Consider the following 23,989-nt stretch of genomic DNA (forward strand, 5'->3'; position numbering starts at 1 on the left):
TGTGTCAAGTGCAGCGTCTGGTTGCTCCTCATTACACACCACAGACCATCAAATATGCTTTATATCTTCAATATAGGAATCACTACAAAACGTATTGTATAACCTCTTATACACTATATTAGGCCCAGCCTTTGGAACTTTGGTTTTCCTAGATACAGTGAGGGAAAAAAAGTATTTGATCCCCTGCTGCAGTCTATAATTTTAATGGTAGGTTTATTTGAACAGTGAGAGACAGAATAACAACAAAAAAATCCAGAAAAACGCATGTCAAAAATGTAATAAATTGATTTGCATTTTAATGAGGGAAATAAGTATTTGACCCCCTCTCAATCAGAAAGATTTCTGGCTCCCAGGTGTCTTTTATACAGGTAACGAGCTGAGATTAGGAGCACACTCTTAAAGGGAGTGCTCCTAATCTCAGTTTGTTACCTGTATAAAAGACACCTGTCCACAGAAGCAATCAATCAATCAGATTCCAAACTCTCCACCATGGCCAAGACCAAAGAGCTCTCCAAGGATGTCAGGGACAAGATTGTAGACCTACACAAGGCTGGAATGGGCTACAAGACCATTGCCAAGCAGCTTGGTGAGAAGGTGACAACAGTTGGTGCGATTATTCGCAAATGGAAGAAACACAAAAGAACTGTCAATCTCCCTCGGCCTGGGGCTCCATGCAAGATCTCACCTCATGGAGTTGCAATGATCATGAGAACAGTGAGGAATCAGCCCAGAACTACACGGGAGGATCTTGTTAATGATCTCAAGGCAGCTGGGACCATAGTCACCAAGAAAACAATTGGTAACACACTATGCCGTGAAGGACTGAAATCCTGCAGCGCCCGCAAGGTCCCCCTGCTCAAGAAAGCACATATACAGGCCTGTCTGAAGTTTGCCAATGAACATCTGAATGATTCAGAGGAGAACTGGGTGAAAGTGTTGTGGTCAGATGAGACCAAAATCGAGCTCTTTGGCTAAACTCGCCGTGTTTGGAGGAGGAGGAATGCTGCCTATGACCCCAAGAACACCATCCCCACCGTCAAACATGGAGGTGGAAACATTATGCTTTGGGGGTGTTTTTCTGCTAAGGGGACAGGACAACTTCACCGCATCAAAGGGATGATGGACAGGGCCATGTAATGTCAAATCTTGGGTGAGAACCTCCTTCCCTCAGCCAGGGCATTGAAAATGGGTCGTGGATGGGTATTACAGCATGACAATGACCCAAAACAATGAAATAGAATAACGTCTAAATAGAAGTGAGAAATGTAAACATTTGAATTGATACAATTCAGCAGTGGGCTATAGTAGATTGTATCAACGCATTGGATGCTTTGTTGCACCACAACCAATTAGAATCCAGAATCTGTTATCGTCATCTGGTGACGTAAAAAGGAAGCGACCGAAAACTGGAAAGAACACCGTGGGAGCAAAGTAGATACCTCGTAGATACATTTGAATCTAATACTTCAATTAATACAAGATGAGCGTGTCGATGCCTCAGAAGCGATATTACAGGCAGCGAGCCCACTCGAATCCCATGGCAGACCACACGTTTGAATAGTGAGTCACTCGTCAGTCCTTTTGGTAAAAGGTTTAGCAAGCTAACTCGTTAGCTAACGCATGTTGCCCGCAAAATTGGCCAAGCTTCTAGTCGATGTACTACTGTATGTTTGAATTCATTTCACGTCACAGCTTTATTGAGCAAGAAATTGCCAAAAGCAAAACGTTTCTCTAAACTAGATTGCTGTTACGCTTCCGTGTGGAGTTCTCTCTCCTCACTCGTCGCTTGTTTAGATGCCTGACGACACAACAGTCGTTTTACAAGTCAGAATGTTGAATAAACTCATTTGAACTTTTTCAAAATATCCACAGGAAAGTAAGTATCATTAAAACGACTTTCCAAAACGCGTGTCTGCGTGGCTTTCGGTTTGTTCATCACTTAACGCAAGCTCATAAATTACTAAGCGAAAAGTCTGTTTAATAAAACTATCCTGTGGATATTTTTTATAAAATTTCCAACGGCACAAGGGACAACCAGCAGATGAAGTTCAAATTACAGTTTACAACATTCTGGCTACACAAAATGGTATATATAAATCATTGCACAAGACAACATTACGAAAATGTCAGTGGAATATAAGCCTTTCCTAATCAGCAAGCTAGCTTGCTTTTATGTCAGGAAGCCGGTATTAAAGGCTACTTATACATGAGCTATTGACCAAGTGCACTGTAGTTATTTAGTAATTAATACATTTTGTAAACGTAGAGAAAGTACTGCATTGGATTAGAAGTCAGTTTCACCTTGTGCTGGTCAGCATTTGCTCAGGTCTGTTGATTTCATACTTATACCTATTTCACCATGACCTCTTCTCAGCCCTGTCTGTCCAGAGGACATGGACTGGTCCCAGCTGTACCCTGAGTTCTTCAGCGACCACCAGTCGACCAAAAAGGCTGCACAAGTGGAGTTTGCAGACATCGGCTGTGGATATGGGGGACTTCTCGGTATGGCATGGTCTTCTAATCCATGATAATTCCTCACCCTTATTACCCAACACCAGTCTTTATCATTCTCATGCTTACTAACAAAAATACTCAACCATCAAGTGTTGTTGACAGAGGACTGTCAGTCCTAAATTGAACTGATGTGAGTGAGACTGTCCTTTGTAGGTGTCATTTTTGGTTGTTCCATCTGAGGGTGCTGTTGACTTGCAACATGGTCAGGAGATTTGGCTTGGTAGGTTCTTTCATTGTACACTCAGTGGCCAGTTAACGAAAATGAGTCACTTGGCCATGGCTTGATATATAAAGCAGGCAGACCGGCATTGAGGCATTCAGTTACTGTTCGCTTGAACATTAGAATGGGCAACACGAGTGACCTAAGCGACTTTGAGGGTGGTATGATAATCGATGCCAGGCCCGCCGGTTCCAGTATCTCAGAAACGGCTGGCCTCCTGGGCTTTTCACGCACGACAGTGTCTAGGGTTTACCAAGAATGGTGTGACGAACAAATAAAATCCAGTCAGCGGCAGTCCTGTGGGTGAAAACAGTTTGTTGATGAGAGGTCGAAGGAGAATGACAAGAATCGTGCACACAAACAGGCGGGCCACAAACAAGCAAATAACGGTGTAGTACAACTGTGTGTGTAGAATGGCATCTCAGAACGCACAACTCCTTAGTCCTTGTCACGGATGGACTATTGCAGCAGACGACTACACCGGAATCCACTCCTATCACCTAAAAACAAGCGGCTCCAGTGGGCACGCAATCACCAACACTGGACAATTGAGGAGTGAAAAAACATAGCCTAGTCCGACGAATCACGGTTCCTGTTGCGTCATGCTGATGACAGAGTCAGGATTTGGCGTAAGCAGCATGAGTCCATTGCCCCATCCTGCCTGGTGTCAACGATACAGGCTGATGGCGGTGGTATAATGGTGTGGGGAATGTTTTCCTGGCACACATTAGATCCCTTGATACCAATTGAGAAACGTTTCCATTCCCTCAAAGAACTCAGGCTGTTCTGGAGGCAAAGGTTGGTCCGACCCGGTACTAGATGGTTGTACCTAATAAATTGGCCACTGAGTGTACAGTATATTCTGTCTGTCTATATTCCTGGATTAACCTAAATGATAACATTGTACAGTATTTTTTCTGTATATTTAATACAATAACCTATAGTGACTAATGCAGGGAACACAGTCAAATGTAATTGTATTTGTCACATGCTCCAAATACAACAGGTGTAGACTTTACCGTGAAATGCTTACTTAGGAGCCCTTTACCAACAATGCAGAGTAAATAAATATACGGCAAATGTGCAAAAAAGGAAATGGTAACACAATAACAATAACAAGACTATATACAAGGAGTACCGGTATGAGTCAATGCCAATGGGTATGAGGTAGTTGAGGTGTAATTGAGGTAATATGTACATGTAAGTTGGAGTAAAAGTGACTAGGCAATCGGGATAGATATTAAAACAGTAGCAGCATTGTGTGTGAAAGTGTGAATGTGTGTGGTGTTAATTTGTGTGTGTGTGTTGGAATGTCAGTGTAGTGTGTGTGCATAGAGCAGGTGCAAGAGAGTCAGTGCAAATAAAAAGGGGGTCAATGCAAATAGTCAGGGTAGCAATTTGATTAACTGTTCAGCAGTCTTATGGCTTGGGGGTAGAAGCTGTTCAGGAGCCTTTGGGTCACAGACTTGGTGCTCCGGCACCGCATGCTGTGCGAATCGAGGAGTATGACCTTTCAACATTCTGTATCCTCTCCTTTTCCACAGCCATCAGTATCGTAGTAGACTCTGTTTTAGTGGTTCTTGCAACTTTTTATTTGCCACCTGTTCCCAGGTCAGATTAATAACCTACCTCCTCTCTATCTCAGTGGAGTTATCCCCGCTCTTCCCAAACCAACTGATCCTGGGCCTGGAGATCCGTGTCAAAGTGTCTGATTATGTCCAGGACCGTATCCGCTCCCTGCGTGCAGCAGAGACGGGCAGCTACCAGAACATCGCCTGCTTACGGAGCAACGCCATGAAGTACCTGCCCAACTTCTTCTCCAAGGGACAGGTACTTAACTGTTCCCGCCCCTTTTCTGTCTTCCTTTTTCCCCCTTTCTTTTTTCTGTGTAGTGTACTGTGACATTTGTTTGTAAAATACACTTTAAATAAATGATGATGAATGAGGTAGCCAGAGACCATCTGGGGTTGTCAGCCACATAACACTTCTGCCTTGCCCTTGTATCTATTGTGTTTATATTTATTTGTAGACATGTCTGTCAAACACCTCACCTCTAAATAGTACAGTACTTAATCCATTCAGCAAGTTTTCAAAATGTTTTGATGCCTGGCAATGATGCTCAAATTCAAATGGTGTTTGCTACACTTTTGCACAGCTTTCTGACCATTGGGCATTGAGGGTATGTGAAGCTATCCACCGTAGTAATTATTAAATAAAGTGTCCTTCCTATCAACCACAATATAAATATTTCTGTGTATCACAAAATAGTGGATACACAACATGTTCATAACCAATCAGTGAGTAAAATAAACCCACACACATCACAACTGCTGCTACCAGCACTTGTTACGATTGCTAAATACTGCACAATTTAAACACTTGCCCCCCCAATCCCCCCCTCCCCAAAATACGTGCAAATATTGGACTATGAATTGTGCCTCCCTGTATTATACTTATGCTAAAAAAGTTATTCTATTCTACTGAGCCATTTACTTTATTTTTGTATCCTTATCTTTTATTATGTATTATTGTTGTTGCCTTGTCGAGAAGGAACCTGCAAGTAAGCATTTAGTTGGATGGTGTATACCATGTGTGTCCCGTATGCACAACTAATAAAACTTGAAATGCACAGTATCTGTATTAGGTAGTTTACAGCCCTCTAGTGGCAACAATAGGAAGTGTTTGATCAGCAGCACCAGGTATCAATATGACCAGTACAGCAACTTAGTTCTTATCTCTATACCGTAGAGTAACAATGGCTAATGATTTCCAAACCTTATGTCACAACCCAGAGATTTTAGCCTCTAATGAATTTCTCAACAAAGGTGACACCGTGCCAGTGACCACATGCCAGGCGTCACATCAGCTGAACATAAGACTATACACTAATCAGTATTTTACAGCCTAATAGTGGAGGGTTTCGCCTTAGAATTCAACCCAATTAATCAGAATGACTGATAAAACAAGCTAGCTTAGCCTACATAGTGGAACCTCCAGTACCAGGACTGAGTAACCTAAATCAAACTTTATGTAAAGCACATTTAAAATTGCAACACACATTAAAGTGAACAAATCGAATGGAAAAGGAAGTAAAAGCAAATAAGAAATGATAAAATGTCACATTTTCCTTCAAGTTCTTGTATTGGAGTATAGCTCCTTGGCTGGGTTTGAATAGACACATTGACATGATGAGCTCTGACGCTCGTCGGATGTGGCAGGGCTTGAAAACTATTACAGACTACAAAGGGAAGCACAGCTGCGAGCTGCCCAGTGACACAAGCATACCAGACGAGCTAAACCACTTCTATGCTCGCTTCGAGGCAAGCAACACTGAAGCAGGTCAACATTCACAAGGCCGCAGGGCCAGACGGATTACCAGGACATGTACTCCGAGCATGTGCTGACCAACTGGCAAGTGTCTTCACTGACATTTTCAACATGTCCCTGACTGAGTCAGTAATACCAACATGTTTGAAGCAGACCACCATAGTCCCCGTGCCCAAGGACACTAAGATAACCTGCCTAAATGACTACCGACCCGTAGCACTGACGTCTGTAGCCATGAAGTGCTTTGAAAGGCTGGTCATGGCTCACACCAACACCATTATCCCAGAAACCCTAGACCCACTCCAATTTGCATACCGCCCCAACAGATCCACAGATGATGCAATCTCTATTGCACTCCACACTGCCCTTTCCCACCTGGACAAGAGGAACACCTACATGAGAATGCTATTCATTGACTACAGCTCAGCATTCAACACCATACTGCCCTCAAAGCTCATCACTAAGCTAAGGATCCTGGGACTAAACACCTCCCTCTGCAATTGTATCCTGGACTTCCTGACAGGCCGCACCCAGGTGGTAAGGGTAGGTAACAACACACCTGCAACGCTGATCCTCAACACAGGGGGCCCCTCAGGGGTGCGTGCTCAGTCCCCACCTGTACTCCCTGTTCACCCATGACTGCATGGCCAGGCACGACTCCAACACCATCATTAAGTTTGCCAACGACACAACAGTGGTAGGCCTGATCACCGACAACGATGAGACAGCCTATAGGGAGGAGGTCAGAGACCTGGCGGTATGGTGCCAGGATAACAACCTCTCCCTCAACGTGACCAAGACAAAGGAGATGATTGTGGACTACAGGTAAAAAAAGAGGACTGAGCACGCCCCCATTCTCATTGACGGGGCTGTAGTGGAACAGGTTGAGAGCTTCAAGTTCCTTGGTGTCCACATCACCAACAAACTATCATGGTCCAAACACACCAAGACAGTCGTGAAGAGGGCACGACAAAGCCTATTCCCCCTCAGGAGACTGAAAAGATTTGGCATGGGTCCTCAGATCCTCAAAAAGTTCTACAGCTGCACCATCGAGAGCATCCTGACTGGTTGCATCACCGCCTGGTATGGCAACTGCTCGGCCTCCGACCGCAAGGCACTTCAGAGGGTAGTGCGTACGGCCCAGTACATCACTGGGGCCAAGCTTCCTGCCATCCAGGACCTCTATACCAGGCGGTGTCAGAGGAAGGCCCTCAAAATTGTGAAAGACTCCAGCCACCCTAGTCATAGACTGTTCTCTCTGCTACCGCAAGGCAAACGGTGCCGGAGCGCCAAGTCTAGGTCCAAAAGGCTTCTCAACAGCTTCTACCCCAAGCCATAAGACTCCTGAACACTAATCATGGCTACCCGGACTATTTGCACTGCCCCCCCACCCCCACTCCACATTTCTACGCTGCTGCTACTCTGTTAATTATTTATGCATAGTCATTTTAACTCTACCCACATGTACATATTACCTCAACTAGCACATTGACTCTGCACTGGTACCCCCCTGTATATAGCCTCCCTACTGTTATTTTATTTTACTTCTGCTCTTTTTTTCTCAACACTGTTTTATTTTACTTTTTGATTAAAAAATAAATGCATTGTTGGTTAAGGGCTGTAAGTAAGCATTTCATGGTAATGTCTACACATGTTGTATTCGGCGCAGATGGCAAATAAAATTTGATTTGATTAAGCAGACAGTACATCAGGTAGGAGACAGTGAATTTCACTCAAGACATGTTATAGTATATTACTGTCCTAGGAGAGGGGGTAACACCTGGGGCTGACAACTGAAAGGAACGCAAAAAGTGTGTAGATTCTATCTATGGAAGAAACCCCCAGAGCACTATTTTTACCGGCTTGGCTGTAATGACGTCATTGAGACCTGCCCATTTTGTGTCGAGGATTAAGTGCTTTGGAAAAACACAGACCGACCGACACACACACACACACACACACACACTCTCTCTGTCATATGCACAGACATAAACGGGAGCCCCTGGGCGATATTTGCGCACCCACATGCATGATGTACGTGTGGGTAGAAACGGCGCTATACTCCCCAATATGTCTTCTCTCTTTGTTTCCCCTCAACGTTCTTTTTTAACACTGTGCCAGAGCACTAATTAAAGTGTGTCGTTTTTTCCATTTTGTGAAGAGTGGGGCCCAGTCCCAACCACCCTGGAGCGACGGCAGTCCTCTGTGATTATCCCCCCGTTTTTCTGTTTTTACATGACATTATTTATTTAAAAAAGAGTCAACTGGAACAGTTTTTAATATCGCAGTCAGACTAATAGTAGTAAGTTGTGTACATCTTGTCAAAGGGAGGGGGACTTTATCTTAATAAAAATCACTTAAAGAGGGAATTTCCACCTTTACAATGCGGGCTGCCTGACAACTGACACCAAAATATTATGAGAACTACAGAGAGCTGACTATAATAACTTGATAGACTGGTTTGAATAATAACCACATTGATACACTGGTTTGATATAAGAGAATATTTAGCAGCATAGTTCTCTTGTTTTCACAAATGGTAAAAGTAGTACCAGAGGAAGTAGGAGCTGGAGGACTGTGTTTCTTCACTGAGGTCAGTTGAACTTGAGATGCCTGGCCTCTGTCTGTCTGGTCTTATTTGCATTGTGACCGTTTTGTTGATTTCTCTCCTCAGCTCAGTAAGATGTTCTTCCTGTTTCCTGACCCGCACTTCAAGAAGACCAAGCACAAGTGGAGGATCATCAGTCCCACTCTGTTGGCCGAGTATGCCTACACACTGAGAGTAGGGGTAAGGACAGAGCATAGGACGCCTACATTTACGTTTTAGTAATTTAGCAGACGCTCTTATCCAGAGCGACATACATTTGGTTAGTGCATTCAAGTGGGACAACCACATATACACAGGCATAGTAAGTACACTTTTCCTCAATAAAGTAGTTGAGGTGAGGAGGGGGATTATTTAAGATACTCTTTGAAGAGGTAGGGTTTCAGGTGCTTTCAGATGATGGGCAGGGACTCTGCTGTCCTAGCTTCAGTGGGAAGCTGGTTCCACCATTGGGGTGCCAGGATAGAGAAGAGCTTGGACTGGGCTGAGCGGGAGTTCTTTCCCCTAGGGGTGGGAGGTCCGAGAGACCAGAGGTGGCAGAATGGAGTTCTCGGATTGGGGTGTAGTGTTTGAGCTAGGGGTGGGCGATATGAGCTAAAATTCATATCACGATATTTTCCACTGTCCAGACGATATCGATATGATATCACGATATATGACGTAAAAAAATATGAATCACATTTTAATATCCCTTCTTGGTTAAATTATATTAGTTAAGGAAAAATATGTATTTGAACCTTATATAACCAGAAAGAGTGAGGCATTGGACCGTATGGACCTGAAAAGTTTTTATTTGTATTGTGCAAACATGCATTCCGTAAACATGAGGTAGGTAGGCCTATATATATATATATATATATATATATAAATTAGATATTAAGTAAAATTAAATAAAAAATAACAGGAGATAAAGAAAATAAGGTAATTACAAATTCAAATACGTGTGTTTGTTTTGGCTACGGTCCGTAGATATGTAAAAAACTAACCGTTTGAAACTAAACCTTTCAAGCCTCAACCATCAATTATCAACAATATCAACAAATCTTCACTAGAACTTTCTTCACAAGTTCCGTGCCAGGAATACCAGCATGTTGACTGTTTCTGGCTTTAGTGCTGCCCTGTGACATGTCACCACATTGCCCCCAGTGCTGAATGCCCTCTCAGAGGGGGCACTTGTGGCAGGGATGCATAAGTATTTCTTTGCCAGACAACTCACACGTGGAAAATTAGATCCGTGAAATCGCCACCACTCCAAAGGATCAGACTCGCTGTCTGCTGCCGTTGCCAGAATGTAGCTATTCAGCTCTTGCTCAATGATCTGCCTCTCTGAACATGAGGCAGGTGCACTGCTGGTCTGCTTAAAGAAGCTCCCAAGGCTCTTCTTGGGCTTCTTGCCTGATTGATGAGCAGTGGAAGCTTCTTTCTCCCTGTCAGTGTGATCCTCTGCAAGAGACGATTTTCCCAGGGCTGTGTTCTCCACCCGGAGGGCTTCGGTCTCTGAGGCAGCTCTCACCTTAAAAAATGAAAATAATTAAACTTTATTTGTATAGCACCTTTCATACATAAAATGCAGCCCAAAGTGCTTTACATTTGAAGCAATAAAACAAGAACAAATGAATAAATACCTTAATGTCCTCCAGTTTCTCAGCGGACATGTACCTGGTCTTGAACCTTGGATCTAGAAAGGTAGCCATGGAGAGCAGCTCATCTGTTGCAGGGTCAGTGTACTTGTTATTCAAGTAATCAAGAACCTTGATCTTGATCTCTTTGGTCAGTTCTGTATCGTCCTTGCTCAGATTTAGAACCTCTGCATTTAACAGATTGATGACAGGCTTCAAATAGGACACGCTCACATACGCTTCTCCTGACAGGGCATCTGTAAAGTCCTGGAGTGGCTTCAGTGCTGCTGTGACTGATTCCAAGACCTGGATGTCTTGCCAGGTAGGTACAAGGTGCCGTGTCTTTTTGTCCCCTGCCAGGACCTGTGTAATGGCCTTTTCCTGCTCCAGGACTCTTTCCATCATTTTCAGACGAGATCCCCACCTTGTCGGAGATTCTGTGATGAGCTTGTGCAGGGGCAGGCTTAGTTCATTCTGTGCTGTCATCAGGGCCTTCTGCTTTTTCCAGCTGTATGAGAACGTGCTAACCACCTTTTTGCAAACCCCTGTGGCCCGGGAAATCGCACACCCCTGTGGCCCGGGAGCGTTTTGGACACTCCTCTCTGGAAATTGGGAATAAGAAATCAAAATAATAGGGTGAAAAATAATCAAATCACAATACAATAATAATTAATAATAATGCATTTTTATATAGAAATCACAATACAATATAACTTTTAATCTTTGTTTGAGGATTTACGGCATTTACATTCAACTGTTACACATTTTACAAATCTGATGTGCTTAGATTTAGCCTACGGTACATGGCTGATGTGAGCTGTATTTTTTCTTAATAATAAGCATCATACAGGGTAGGCCTAGGCTACAGTCCTGAAACTTACCAATAGCATTGTGCAGCCTGTGTCCGAAACATCCAAGGTTTGCCCACTTGTTCAGCTGCAATGCCTTGATCATGTTCGATCCGCTGTCGGTCGTCATACAAACTTGACGCGACTCTTTTAATCCCCAGGACGACAGTATGTCCCTCAGCCCACCTGCAATTATTTCCCCGGTGTGGTCGTCTGGGAAATAAGACGTCTGTAGGCACTTACTTTTCAGTTTCCAGTCACCGTCTATGTAATGGATTGTGAGGCTTATATAAGGTTCTGTGGTACGACTTGACCATAGATCGGCAGTAGTGGAGAAGAATGGAATGTTATTTATCTCACTGTAAACTCTGTCCCAGCATTCTGTGTAAAGCTGTGGCAGGCATTTTTGGCTAAAATATTTGCGGCTCGGGATCTCATATCTTGGGTCCAGAGTTTGAATCAACTTTCTGAACCCCTCTTTCTCCACAGTTTGAATCGGTACCATGTCCTTCGCTATGTGATTTGTAATCGCAGCTGTGATGTCTATCCATTTTTTGCTCGTCTTCTCATAGCAAGTACCGGCAGCAAATGATGATATAATTGATTGTTGAGTGCGAGTCTGGCTTGTCTTCGGGCGAGCTCCTGGGCTTACTGTCTCACGCATTCTGGTGCATTGTTCATACTCACGGACATGTATGTTTTTTAAGTGATTGAACAGGTTGGTCGTGTTTCCACCTTTTGCTAAGACAACACGACGACACAACTTGCATAGGGTAGTGTTTTGGTCGGGGTCGGAGATTTTAAAGCCAAACCAGTTCCAAACAACAGAGGTGCCCCCTTTCTTCTTAACCAATTTATCCTCCTGCTCTTGAGCAACATCAATTTCTGTGTTTTCGCTCATCCTGGATTGTAAAGTTTTCCCCCAATAGTTAACCTGCCTCCTAACTGCAGCTGCCTGCACACTTCTTTGTTGCTAGCACTACATGCGTGCAACAAGTGCATGCGACGTGCGCTCATAAAAATAGGTCAACATATTAACATACATTCTTTTATTCGTAAGAACCAAGAAAGGTTGGATAAAAAAAATAAAAAAAAGATGTAGCTACTTAGTACTATCACTCAGTTGAAATTTGGAACAAAAAAATATTGATGCAAAATTCGAATTTATGAATTCTGAATAAATCGCGGTATCCATGATATTGCTAAATCCATATCATGGCGCGGCACAATACCGGTTTTTACTATCAAACCGGTATATCGCCCACTCCTAGTTTGAGCATAGCCTGAAGGTAGGGAGGGGCAGTTCCTCTTGCTGCTCCGTAGGCATGCACCATGGTCTTGTAGTGGATGCGAGCTTCGACTGGAAGCCAATGGAGTGTGCGGAGGAGCGGGGTGACATGGAATAACTTGGGAAGGTTGAAAACCAGGCGGGCTGCAGCGTTCTGGATAAGTTGCAGGGGTTTGATGGCACAAGCGGGGAGCCCAGCCAACAGCGAGTTGCAGTAGTCCAGATAGGAGAAGACAAGTGCCTGGATTAGGACCTGCGCCGCTTCCTGTGTGAGTTAGGGTCATACTCTACGGATGTTGTAGAGCATGAACCTGCAGGAGCGGGTCACTGCTTTGATGTTTGCAGAGAACGACAGGCTGTTGTCCAGTGTCACGCCAAGGTTCTTTGCACTCTGGGAGGGCGACACTGTGGAGTTGTCAACCGTGATGGAGAGGTCTTTGATTGGGCAGGCCTTCCCCGGGAGGAAGAGCAGCTCCGTCTTGTCGAGGTTGAGCTTGAGTTGGTGGGCCGACATCCAGGCTGAGATAGGCCTAGAACCGAGCCCTGGGGCACACCAGTAGTGAGAGTATGTGGTGCAGACACATATCCTCTCCACATCACCTGGAAGGAACAGCCTGCCAGGTAGGATGCAATCCAAGAGTGTGCAGAGCCTGAGATGATGGTTGACAGTGTCGAAGGCAGCGGATGGATTTAGGAGGATGAGAACAGAGTCAGCTTTGGTAGTGCGGAGAGCCTCTGTGACACAGAGAAGAGCAGTCTCGGTTGGAGAAAGAAGTCAAGGCGTAGCCTACACACTGAGAGTAGGGTTAAGGACAGAGCACAGCGTATGGGGGGGGTTCATCAGGGGCACCCAAAGTCAACAGTTGAGTTAGGGATGTGGTTGAGCAATGGGAAGGGTCTTCAGTTACTTTTTCCAACAGCAAGACATATGATACATATGAGAGGACAGTACTAGCTACAGTGGGGGAAAAAAAGTATTTAGTCAGCCACCAATTGTGCAAGTTCTCCCACTTAAAAAGATGAGAGAGGCCTGTAATTTTCATCATAGGTACATGTCAACTATGACAGACAAAATGAGATTTTTTTTTCCAGAAAATCACATTGTAGGATTTTTTATGAATTTATTTGCAAATTATGGTGGAAAATAAGTATTTGGTCAATAACAAAAGTTTCTCAATACTTTGTTATATACCCTTTGTTGGCAATGACACAGGTCAAACGTTTTCTGTAAGTCTTCACAAGGTTTTCACACACTGTTGCTGGTATTTTGGCCCATTCCTCCATGCAGATCTCCTCTAGAGCAGTGATGTTTTGGGGCTGTCGCTGGGCAACACGGACTTTCAACTCCCTCCAAAGATTTTCTATGGGGTTGAGATCTGGAGACTGGCTAGGCCACTCCAGGACCTTGAAATGCTTCTTACGAAGCCACTCCTTCGTTGCCCGGGCGGTGTGTTTGGGATCATTGTCATGCTGAAAGACCCAGCCACGTTTCATCTTCAATGCCCTTGCTGATGGAAGGAGGTTTTCACTCAAAATCTCACGATACATGGCCCCATTCATTCTTTCCTTTACACGGATCAGTCGTCCTGGTCCCTTTGCAGAAAAACAGCCCCAAAGCATGATGTTTCCACCCCCATGCTTCACAGTAGGTATGGTGTTCTTTGGATGCAACTCAGCATTCTTTGTCCTCCAAACACGATGAGTTTTTACCAAAAATTTCTATTTTGGTTTCATCTGACCATATGACATTCTCCCAATCCTCTTCTGGATCATCCAAATGCACTCTAGCAAACTTCAGACGGGCCTGGACATGTACTGGCTTAAGCAGGGGGACACGTCTGGCACTGCAGGATTTGAGTCCCTGGCGGCGTAGTGTGTTACTGATGGTAGGCTTTGTTACTTTGGTCCCAGCTCTCTGCAGGTCATTCACTAGGTCCCCCCGTGCGGTTCTGGGATTTTTGCTCACCGTTCTTGTGATCATTTTGACCCCACGGGGTGAGATCTTGCGTGGAGCCCCAGATCGAGGGAGATTATCAGTGGTCTTGTATGTCATCCATTTCCTAATAATTGCTCCCACAGTTGTATGTCATCCATTTCCTAATAATTGCTCCCACAGTTGATTTCTTCAAACCAAGCTGCTTACCTATTGCAGATTCAGTCTTCCCAGCCTGGTGCAGGTCTACAATTTTGTTTCTGGTGTCCTTTGACAGCTCTTTGGTCTTGGCCATAGTGGAGTTTGGAGTGTGACTGTTTGAGGTTGTGGACAGGTGTCTTTTATACTGATAACAAGTTCAAACAGGTGCCATTAATACAGGTAACGAGTGGAGGACAGAGGAGCCTCTTAAAGAAGAAGTTAAAGGTCTGTGAGAGCCAGAAATATTGCTTGTTTGTAGGTGACCAAATACTTATTTTCCACCATAATTTGCAAATAAATTCATTCAATGTGATTTTCTGGATTTTTTTTTCTCAATTTGTCTGTCATAGTTGACGTGTACCTATGATGATAATTACAGGCCTCTCTCATCTTTTTAAGTGGGAGAACTTGCACAATTGGTGGCTGACTAAATACTTTTTTCCCCCACTGTACATTGCATAAATGGCCTGGAATTGACCTCACCCTCACTTGCTTTCTATCCTCCTCATCTGTCTGTTATCTGCCTCACCGTTTCATACATGTCAGATTTGTGTGGGGCTCTTGGTGTCAGTTCACTGTGGCAGCGAGGAGAGACTGAGGATTGGGAGAACAATGGGAGGCTTATGTTTGTGCATGTGGGATTTTAATGTGCTCACGTGCGTCCGTCTGTAGGCTTTACCGTTACACTCAGCAGCACTGACACGGGGCCCAAGCCAGACACTGATCTCCTCTGGGGGGTGGAGGTGGAGAGCTGTCTAGAGAATTTTTCTCTGGCAATTTAGACTACAACATCGATCCGCCCAGAACACACCTCCATCACACACACCCTCCCCCCACCTCCACGGCTCCCCACCTCCTGGCCTCAACGTGAACGCTACATCACTGAGCTAACAACCGGGCGCTGTGCAAATCTATGCCATTACTGAGTTTTCCAAGAAAGCCCTGTTCTAATTATACTATCTGTCTGCGCTCCAATGTAAACTACAATGACACAGGTTATAAACCTCTGTTGGCTTTGGGTTATTTCTGTCCTTTTGAGGAAAAAAAGAAACCTTTGCTCTTCAAAGTATTTAAGGCCACCACACCAAGGCATGTTTCAAAGAAAATGTTATTGGTTAAATGCTTACTTTCGAGCCCGTTCCCAAAAATGCAGAGTTAAAAAGTAAGACAAATATTTGCTGAATAAAAAAGGAAATAGTAGCACAGTAAAATAACAATAATGAGGCTATATACACGGAGTACCAGTACAGAGTCAATGTGCAGGGGTACTATGTAGTTGAGGTAATAAAGTATGTACTGCACATGTAGGTAGGGGTGAAAGTGGCAATCAGGATACAGTTGAAGTCGGAAGTTTACATACACTTAGGTTGGAGTCATTAAAACTTGTTTTTCAACCACTCCACAAATGTCTTGTTAACAAACTATAGTTTTGATAAGTCGGTTAGGACATCTACTTTGTGCATGACACAAGTAATTTCTACAACAACTGTTTACAGACAGATCATTTCACTTATAATTCACTATATCACAATTCCAGTGGGTCAGAAGTTTACATACACTAAGTTGACTGTGCCTTTTAAACAGCTTGGAAAATTCCAGAAAATGATGTCATGTCTTTAGAAGCTTCTGATAGGCTAATTTACATCATTTGAGTCAATTGGAGATGTACCTGTGGATGTATTTCAAGGCCTACCTTCAAACTCAGTGCCTCTTTGCTTGACACCATGGGAAAATCAAAAGAAATCAGCCAAGACCTCAGAAAAAAAACTGAAGACCTCCACAAGTATGGTTCATCCTTGGGAGCAATTTCCAAATGCCTGAAGGTACCACGTTCATCTGTACAAACAATAGTACGCAAGTGTAAACACATGGGACCTCGCAGCCGTCATACCTCTCAGGAAGGAGACGCGTTCCGTCTCCTAGAGATGAACATACTTTTGTGCGAAAAGTGCAAATCAATTCCAGAACAACAGCAAAGGACCTTGTGAAGATGCTGGAGGAAACGGGTACAAAAGTATCTATATCCACAGTAAAACGAGTCCTATATCAACATAACCTGAAGGCCGCTCAGCAAGGAAGAAGCCACTGCTCCAAAACCGCCATAAAAAAGCCAGACTACGGTTTGCAACTGGACATGGGGACAAAGATCGTACTTTTTGGAGAAATTTCCTCTGGTCTGATGAAACAAATAGAACTGTTTGGCCATAATGACCATTGTTATGTTTGGAGGAAAAAGGGGGATCTTGCAAGCCGAAGAACACCATCCCAACCGTGAAGCACGGGGGTGACAGCATCATGCTGTGGGGGTGCTTTGCTGCAGGAGGGACTGGTGCAATTCACAAAGTAGATGGCATCATGAGGAAGGAAAATGATGTGCATATATTGAAGCAACATCTCAAGACATCAGTCAGGAAGTTAAAGCTTGGTCGCAAATGGGTCTTCAAAATGGACAATGACCCCAAGCATACTTCCGAAACGTTTGACCCAAGTTAAACAATTTAAAGGCAATGCTACCAAATACTAATTGAGTGTATGTAAACTTCTGACCCACTGGGAATGTGATGACAGAAATAAAAGCTGAAATAAATCATTCCCTCTACTATTATTCTGACATTTCACATTCTTAAAATAAAGTGGTGATCCTAACTGACCTAATACAGGGAATTGTTACTAGGATTAAATGTCAGGAATTGTGAAAAACTGAGTTTAAATGTATTTGGCTAAGGTGTATGTAAACTTCCGACTTGAACTGTATATAATAAACAGAGTAGCAGCAGCGTAAGTGAAAATGTGTCTGTGTGTGTGGCGTTAATGTGTGTGTGTTTGGCGTGTCAGTGTAGTATGTGTGAGTTCATGGGTAGAGTGAAGTGAGTGTGCATAGAGCCAGTGCAAAAACAAAAAAATTACAATAAATAATAAAGGGGGTCAATGTAAATAGTCCGGGTAGCCATTTTATTAACTGTTCAGCAGTCTTATGGTTTGGGGGTAGAAGCTGTTCAGGAGCCTTTTGGTCCCAGACTTGGCGCTCAGGTACCGCTTGCCGTGTGGTAGCAGAGAGAACTGGCTATTTGAAGAATTTCAAATATAAAATATATTTGGATTTGTTTAACACTTTTTTGGTTACTACATGATTCCATATGTGTTATTTCATAGTTTTGATGTCTTCAGTATTATTCTACAATGTAGAAAATAGTAAAAATAAAGAAAAACCCTTGAATGTGTAGGTGTTCTAAAACTTTTGACTGGTAGTGTAGGCCGTTATATTTTCTAAATACTTTATATCTGGTTTTAGTCTAAGTTTACACTGAAAACGTTTTACCATCAATTTAAAAAATACATAATTATTTTATTTCTTATTTTATTTATTTATTGTACTTAGGCGGCCTGAAAAAACACACATGGCGGCCCGCCCATGATTTTTCTATGCAGAAAAAACACTGACCTTATAATATGGTGCTTGTCGTTCCCATTCATTTGGAATTGAGTAACAGATTGTGGGACGTGGACTCATCTCAACATTAGTTTGTCGAGGGCCGGCAAACCGTGCCAATATATCCTCCAAACACCGGCTTCGAGGGCATTATCACTTTTATACAACGGGTTACCAACATATTCAAATATTGATTGACATATTTTCATTAACTTTTTCATCCTTCCACAAGATATAGTCCCGACACAAATCTAGGGTTGCTTCCCAAGCCGGCTGGTCGTTCGTTCTATCGGTTCGGTTGCTAGAGACGTGACCCAGTATTTCTGTATCTATGGACCTGACCCAGTCGACGTTCTAAATGTTCCATTGCCATACTGGCTGGCAACGTTATTATCCCTTGCTTGCTAGTTAGCGAACTACGGCTAACTTACAGTCATGTCAAAAAGTGCAGCCAGAATAACAGCAAAGTAGCTGCATTTGTTTAAGCTGTTTTCTATGTGGATACATCCATATCAATGAGCTATGAAGTTCGATTTCGCCTGGAATAGAACATTTGCTCACTCGTCAGGGCACTGTTGTTCAGAGGAGCTAGCCAACAACACAGCTAACACAATCACTTCAAACTGAAGCTCGAAAGACTGCAAACTAGCTGCACTTTAGTTTTACCTTTTTTCAATTTACGTGTCTTTGTATATATCCATAAAAATTATGCCAGCTGATTCATGATTTCGACTGGCTGAGAAACGCTGCCTGCCCGTCTGTCTCGTCCCGACTCCCGACAGGTTCATTACTATAGGACAGCTGGAGATCGAATTTGAATATCGAAACAATGTTGCAAATGTCGGAGAGACAGACAGCAAGGTTTATACAAATCTGAGCTGTTGAAAACTAAATGTTAGTCTAAAAGAAATGTGAGATAATGTCTAGATGCGTTTTATAGTGGAGATCAAGTTTATAAATTGCTGGGCTGATGAGACAGCGGATTGTGCAGGCAGATGGAACAGAGTAAATAGGCATTTTAACGTCATCGATTTAGCCGGTGGTAACTTGTGGAATAGACACTGGCTGGAATGTGGTTTTAACCAATCAGCATTCAGGATTAGACCCACCTGTTGTATAAACTTAATTATGAGGACATTGTGTTAACTCTTGTTTTGTGTCTCCCAGGGTTTGGTGTACACCAACACAGATGTGGAGGAAGTGCATCTCTGGATGGTGAAACATTTCAGTGAGCATCTGCTGTTCACACGGGTCCCCGATGCGGAACTGGTACGATGACTGACATTTTAGACAGTCCTTCTTGACAATTAATATCAATTCTGTTTTTACTTATGTAATACTTTGTCATAATATTTGTCATAGAGAAGCCAACCTTGAACCCCATATAAGCAAGTGAGAAATTGATTGTAACAAAGAAGTGAAACTCCTTAGCCTGGAGTTAGACGAAGCAACTTTCACGCAACTTTGGTTGCTTGTCACTGAGTTGCTTCTTGATTGCTTAGTGAAACACCCCCCAGCAACTCATCTGCAACTTGTTTGCATCCAGTTGCAACCTTTCAACTTGCAACTAGTTGCGAACAACAACCAATCAAAACAAATGCTTTTGTAACATGATCCATTCGAAGGTTCGGAACTCTGACCAAGTTGTCATGTCAACAACACAGCTGTCAGTGCTACGGTAAACCCGCGATCAAGGTGGACAGGAGAGACATTAGGTAGCTATTTTGATAAAACAGTGCTGGCAATTTCATTTTGGCTAGCTAAGTTGTACAGCCAGTATTTTGTCTAAATCAGTCCTTATACAATAACCAAACGGTTGGAGAAACAAATCATTTGTGAAATCGCGGTGTAATGCAGCAGATGACATTGGGTGAGTTTAGAATTTTCATACCATATGGAGGAATTATATGACAAAAGCAGCTTCAATTTGATTGGCTGTTGCATTGCCTCATGTATCAGCAAAGTTTCTTGAAATTATGTCACTTGCGTGAAAGTTGCTTAGCATAACTCCAGCCTTATGTTCAGAACTTGATTTTTGTTAAGTATATCCAACAATCTTCCTACCTTCCAATTTAGAAAACATTGTCAACATACTTGCCAGTATCATACAGTTTTTAAGCCATCCCAAATATTATGATTAGGAAACCTGGTAAATTAGACAAATCGACAAATAGTAATTCTACTATTAAAACCCCCAAAATAGTAATGGTAATTTTGGGGTAGCGCTCTTCAGACCCTTCAAAATTGTCCCTTTGTTTGGCAGGTTGATGATGTCATCATCAGTCGCCTGGGAACCTGTACAGAGGAGGGGAAGAAGGTGCAGAGGAACGGAGGGAAGAACTACCTGGCAGTTTTCCGGAGGGTAGAAGACCAAAACTAAAACCCCGTTATTACAGACATATCAGTTGGATGTTGGATAAACTGAACTTTTTGCCTTGCTGATAGGAGCATCAGCTCTTCCCATGCAAGGACAGAAAAATGGATGACCAAAATGACGGCTAGAAAAGATTGTCTATTATATTGACAAGATAGTCAAGTGACCCCTCTAACAATGGAAATACATGTCCTCAAAGATGGAAGGCAGGCCGGAGGAGGCGAGATCAGGTGGGACCATTCTAGCCAATGAAAGGGCAGATACGTGTGTGAACAACATGCCATAGAGATAGATAGAGGACTCCTTTGTGTCTGTGACAGCATGGGCATCTCCATTTAAAGTAGTCAGTTTTCGTCTTCTTCATTGGCTGATTGCTCCCAACTAATAGGAATCCCCACCCAGTTGACTACTTTAAAATGGAAGTCCTCAATTGCAATGTCCATGCTAAAAAGGGTTATATCCATGATGAGTCCTATCTATCGCTATGGCAACAGGCACAACTCCGATATAAAGTCATTTTTTTCCCAAAGTTGCCGAAATGCCACATGCCACATCCACTTGTATCCTTTTATTCGTAACAACCTAACAATTACAAAACTTCTATTCGATCAAATAAGCCATACGTAGCAAATTAGCAATAGAAAATGTTGTTGACCAAATTCGACACTCATTGACCTCCATACAAAGATTCCTCACTTCGTGGGTTTATTTTCGTGGACAGATTTTGGGCTTTTGGGCTGAATAAAACCTCTCGCTTCGCCTCTTCTTCTCTGCTGCTAGGTTTTCTCCAGGGGTAAAACTTGGCTTGTTCGTCTTAAACTTTGGTTCTTCCCGATTTGGTGGACAGTAATATGAATGTGTGGTCATTGGTCAATGGTTTAAATGGCCAAACTGAAGCATCTACCATTACCTTTTTTGAAAATGTGCCTGAGTTGGAATTATTGGATTCACCGTAAAAAAAAAAAACGTACACAAGAAGATCAACACTTTAGCCATTATTTACACTCAAAACCTGTTGCTAATTAGACTGCTCACAAAGGCGTGCTAAATTGGAGATTAATCTGCAATGAAGCTTTGTATTGATTCATTATACTTTCATGACAGCATGAATAAATCTTTATTTTTCTCATGCCACTTTTTTCCCCCACCTTTTTAATTGTGGGATGCAATCACTTGTTCCGACCATCTGCCAAACCTTGACTGCTATTTTTGGATTTTGGTTTAGCCTCCAAGGCTTTTTGTGTTCCAACTTGACAGGGGAAGTGTTGGTTTTGGCTACGAGCCGCTAGTGTTGGAGACTTCACCGTAAATAAAAGGAGAGAGACATTGAAGTATAACAGTCATAGATGGAGTTTGAGGGAGACCAGGAGAGGATTCAGCTAAAACTTAGAGGCTTCTTCAGTTCTTATTCTTCATGTCCTATTCTTCATTTATCAGAAAAATCTGGAAACATTTGCCAAAAATGTTAATTGCAAGTATATAATGCTAAGTGCATTGACTTCTGCATATTACAATTGATGACACTGCAAATGGTATCCAAAATGTATTTGCAGACAACAAGAAGTATATTGAATGATGTGTATTGTACTGCACTTGCTGTCTGAGACCTACAAGAATCATCACATAACATATTCAGTTGGCTCTGTCCTGAGCAGGGAGAGAGGAGATTGGAGGCATCTGCTTCGAGCAGCGGTTGTGTTCCCAATGGGACCCTTTCCCTACATAATGCTCTACTTTTAACCAGCGCCTTATGGGCCCTGGTCAAAAGTAGTGCACTATATAGGGAATAGGGTGCCATTTGGGTCACAATCAGTGGGCCCGTTTAAACTTGAAGTTTTGGTCCTTTGGTCCTTTCAATCCACACTGGTATATTATTCCTGAATCGTGATCAAATGTGTTCATTCAGCACACCTTGGACCATATGGTTTGAAGCATGTCTGTAGAAAAGCCAGAAACGGGATGGTGCAGGTTTGAAATGAGCCTGTTCTACCGCTGCAGGGGGTGTTGGCTAGGAACAGGACAGCACATGCCTCAATAGTGGAACTCCACAGTCAGGAAACCAGGGATGGATACAGTCTGAAACCTCTGGTTCCCTTTCAGTCAGTACTCTTGGTACAACACAACTATGGGGAGTCTCGGATTAATTCCTTAAATTCTTCTGCTCTTCACCTCGTTGTGAGCAGGAACGATTCAAATCAAATTTTATTTGTCACATGCCCCGAATACAACAGGTGTAGACCTTACCATGAAATTCTTACTCACAAGCCCTTAACCAACAATGCACAGTTTAAAAAAAGTAAGAAACATTTGCAAAATAAACTAAAGAAAAAAATAGTAACACAATAAAATAACAATAACGAGGCTATATACAAGGGGTACTGGTACAGAGTCAATGTGCAGGGGTACAGGTTAGTCGAGGTAATTGAGGTAATATGTTCATGTAGGTAGGGGGTAAAGAGTAGCAGCAGCGTATGTGTGTTTTGGAGTGTCAGTGTAGTATGTGTGAGTATACATCGAGCCTGTGCAAGAGAGTGAGTCAGTGCAAAAAATAAGAATACAATAAGGGGGTCAATGCAAATAGTCCAGGTAGCCATTTGCTTAACTGTTCAGCAGTCTTCTGGCTTGGGGGTGGAAGCTGTTAAGGAGCCTTTTGGTCCCAGACTTGGCTCTCTGGTACTGCTTGCCTTGCGGTAGCAAAGAGAACAGTCTATAACTTGGGTGTAGAGTCTTTGACCATTTTTAGGGCCTTCCTCTGACATGCCTTGTATAGAGGTCCTGGATGGCAGGAAGCTCGTCCCCAGTAATGTACTGGGCCGTAAGCACTACCCTCCGTAGCGCCTTGCGGTTGGATGCAGAGCAGTTGCCATATCAAGCGGTGATGCAACCAGTCAGTATGCTCTCTGGTGCAGCTGTATAACATTTTGAGGATCTGAGTTCCCATGCCAAATTATTTTCAGCCTCCTGAGGGGGAATAGGCATTGTCGTTCCCCCTTCATGACTGTCTTGGTGAGTTTGGACCATGGCAGGTCCTTAGTGATGTGGACACCAAGGAATTTGAAGCTCTCCACCCGCTCCACTACAGCTCCGTTGATGTGAATGGAAGCGTGCTTGGCCCTCCTTTTCCTGTAGTCCACGATCAGCTCCTTTTGTCTTGCTCACATTAAAGGAGAGGTTGTTGTCCTGGCACCACACTGCCAGGTGGCTGTCTCATTGTCGTCTGTGATCAGGCCTACCACCGTTGGGTCGTCTGTAAACATAATGATGGTGTTGTGGGTGAACAGGGAGTACAGGAGGGGACTGTGCATTGACACCTGAGGGGCCCCCGTGTTGAGGGTCAGCGTGGCGGATATGTTGTTGCCTACCCTCACCACCTGGGGGCAGCCCGTCAGGAAGTCCAGGATGTTTAGTCCCAGGTTCCTTAGCTTAGTGATGAGCTTGGAGGGCACTATGGTATTGAACGCTGAGCTGTAGTCAATGAACACCATTCTCACATGGGTGTTCCTTTTTTCCAGATGGGAAAGGGCAGTGTGGAGTGCAATAGAGATTGTGTCATCTGTGGATCTGTTGTGACGGTATGCGAATTGGAATGGGTCCAGGGTTTCTGGGATGATGGTGTTGATGTGAGCCATG

At 43.3% G+C, this 23,989-nt stretch overlaps 1 protein-coding gene across 1 annotated transcript; it reads left to right on the forward strand.

Annotated features, from left to right (window-relative positions):
- The first annotated feature begins 1,378 nt into the window (after positions 1–1,378).
- mettl1 (methyltransferase 1, tRNA methylguanosine) lies at positions 1,379–21,493 on the forward strand. Its single transcript, XM_084167730.1, has 6 exons — positions 1,379–1,560; positions 2,375–2,502; positions 4,380–4,564; positions 8,736–8,849; positions 19,153–19,254; positions 20,249–21,493. Exons 1-6 carry the CDS (start codon positions 1,481–1,483, stop codon positions 20,363–20,365), a joined length of 726 nt encoding a protein of 241 aa, XP_084023856.1. The 5' UTR covers positions 1,379–1,480; the 3' UTR covers positions 20,366–21,493.
- Positions 21,494–23,989: the final 2,496 nt, after the last annotated feature.

This window comes from Coregonus lavaretus, assembly GCF_964263955.1.
Source record: "Coregonus lavaretus genome assembly, chromosome: 8".
Classification (NCBI taxonomy): Eukaryota; Metazoa; Chordata; class Actinopteri; order Salmoniformes; family Salmonidae; genus Coregonus; species Coregonus lavaretus.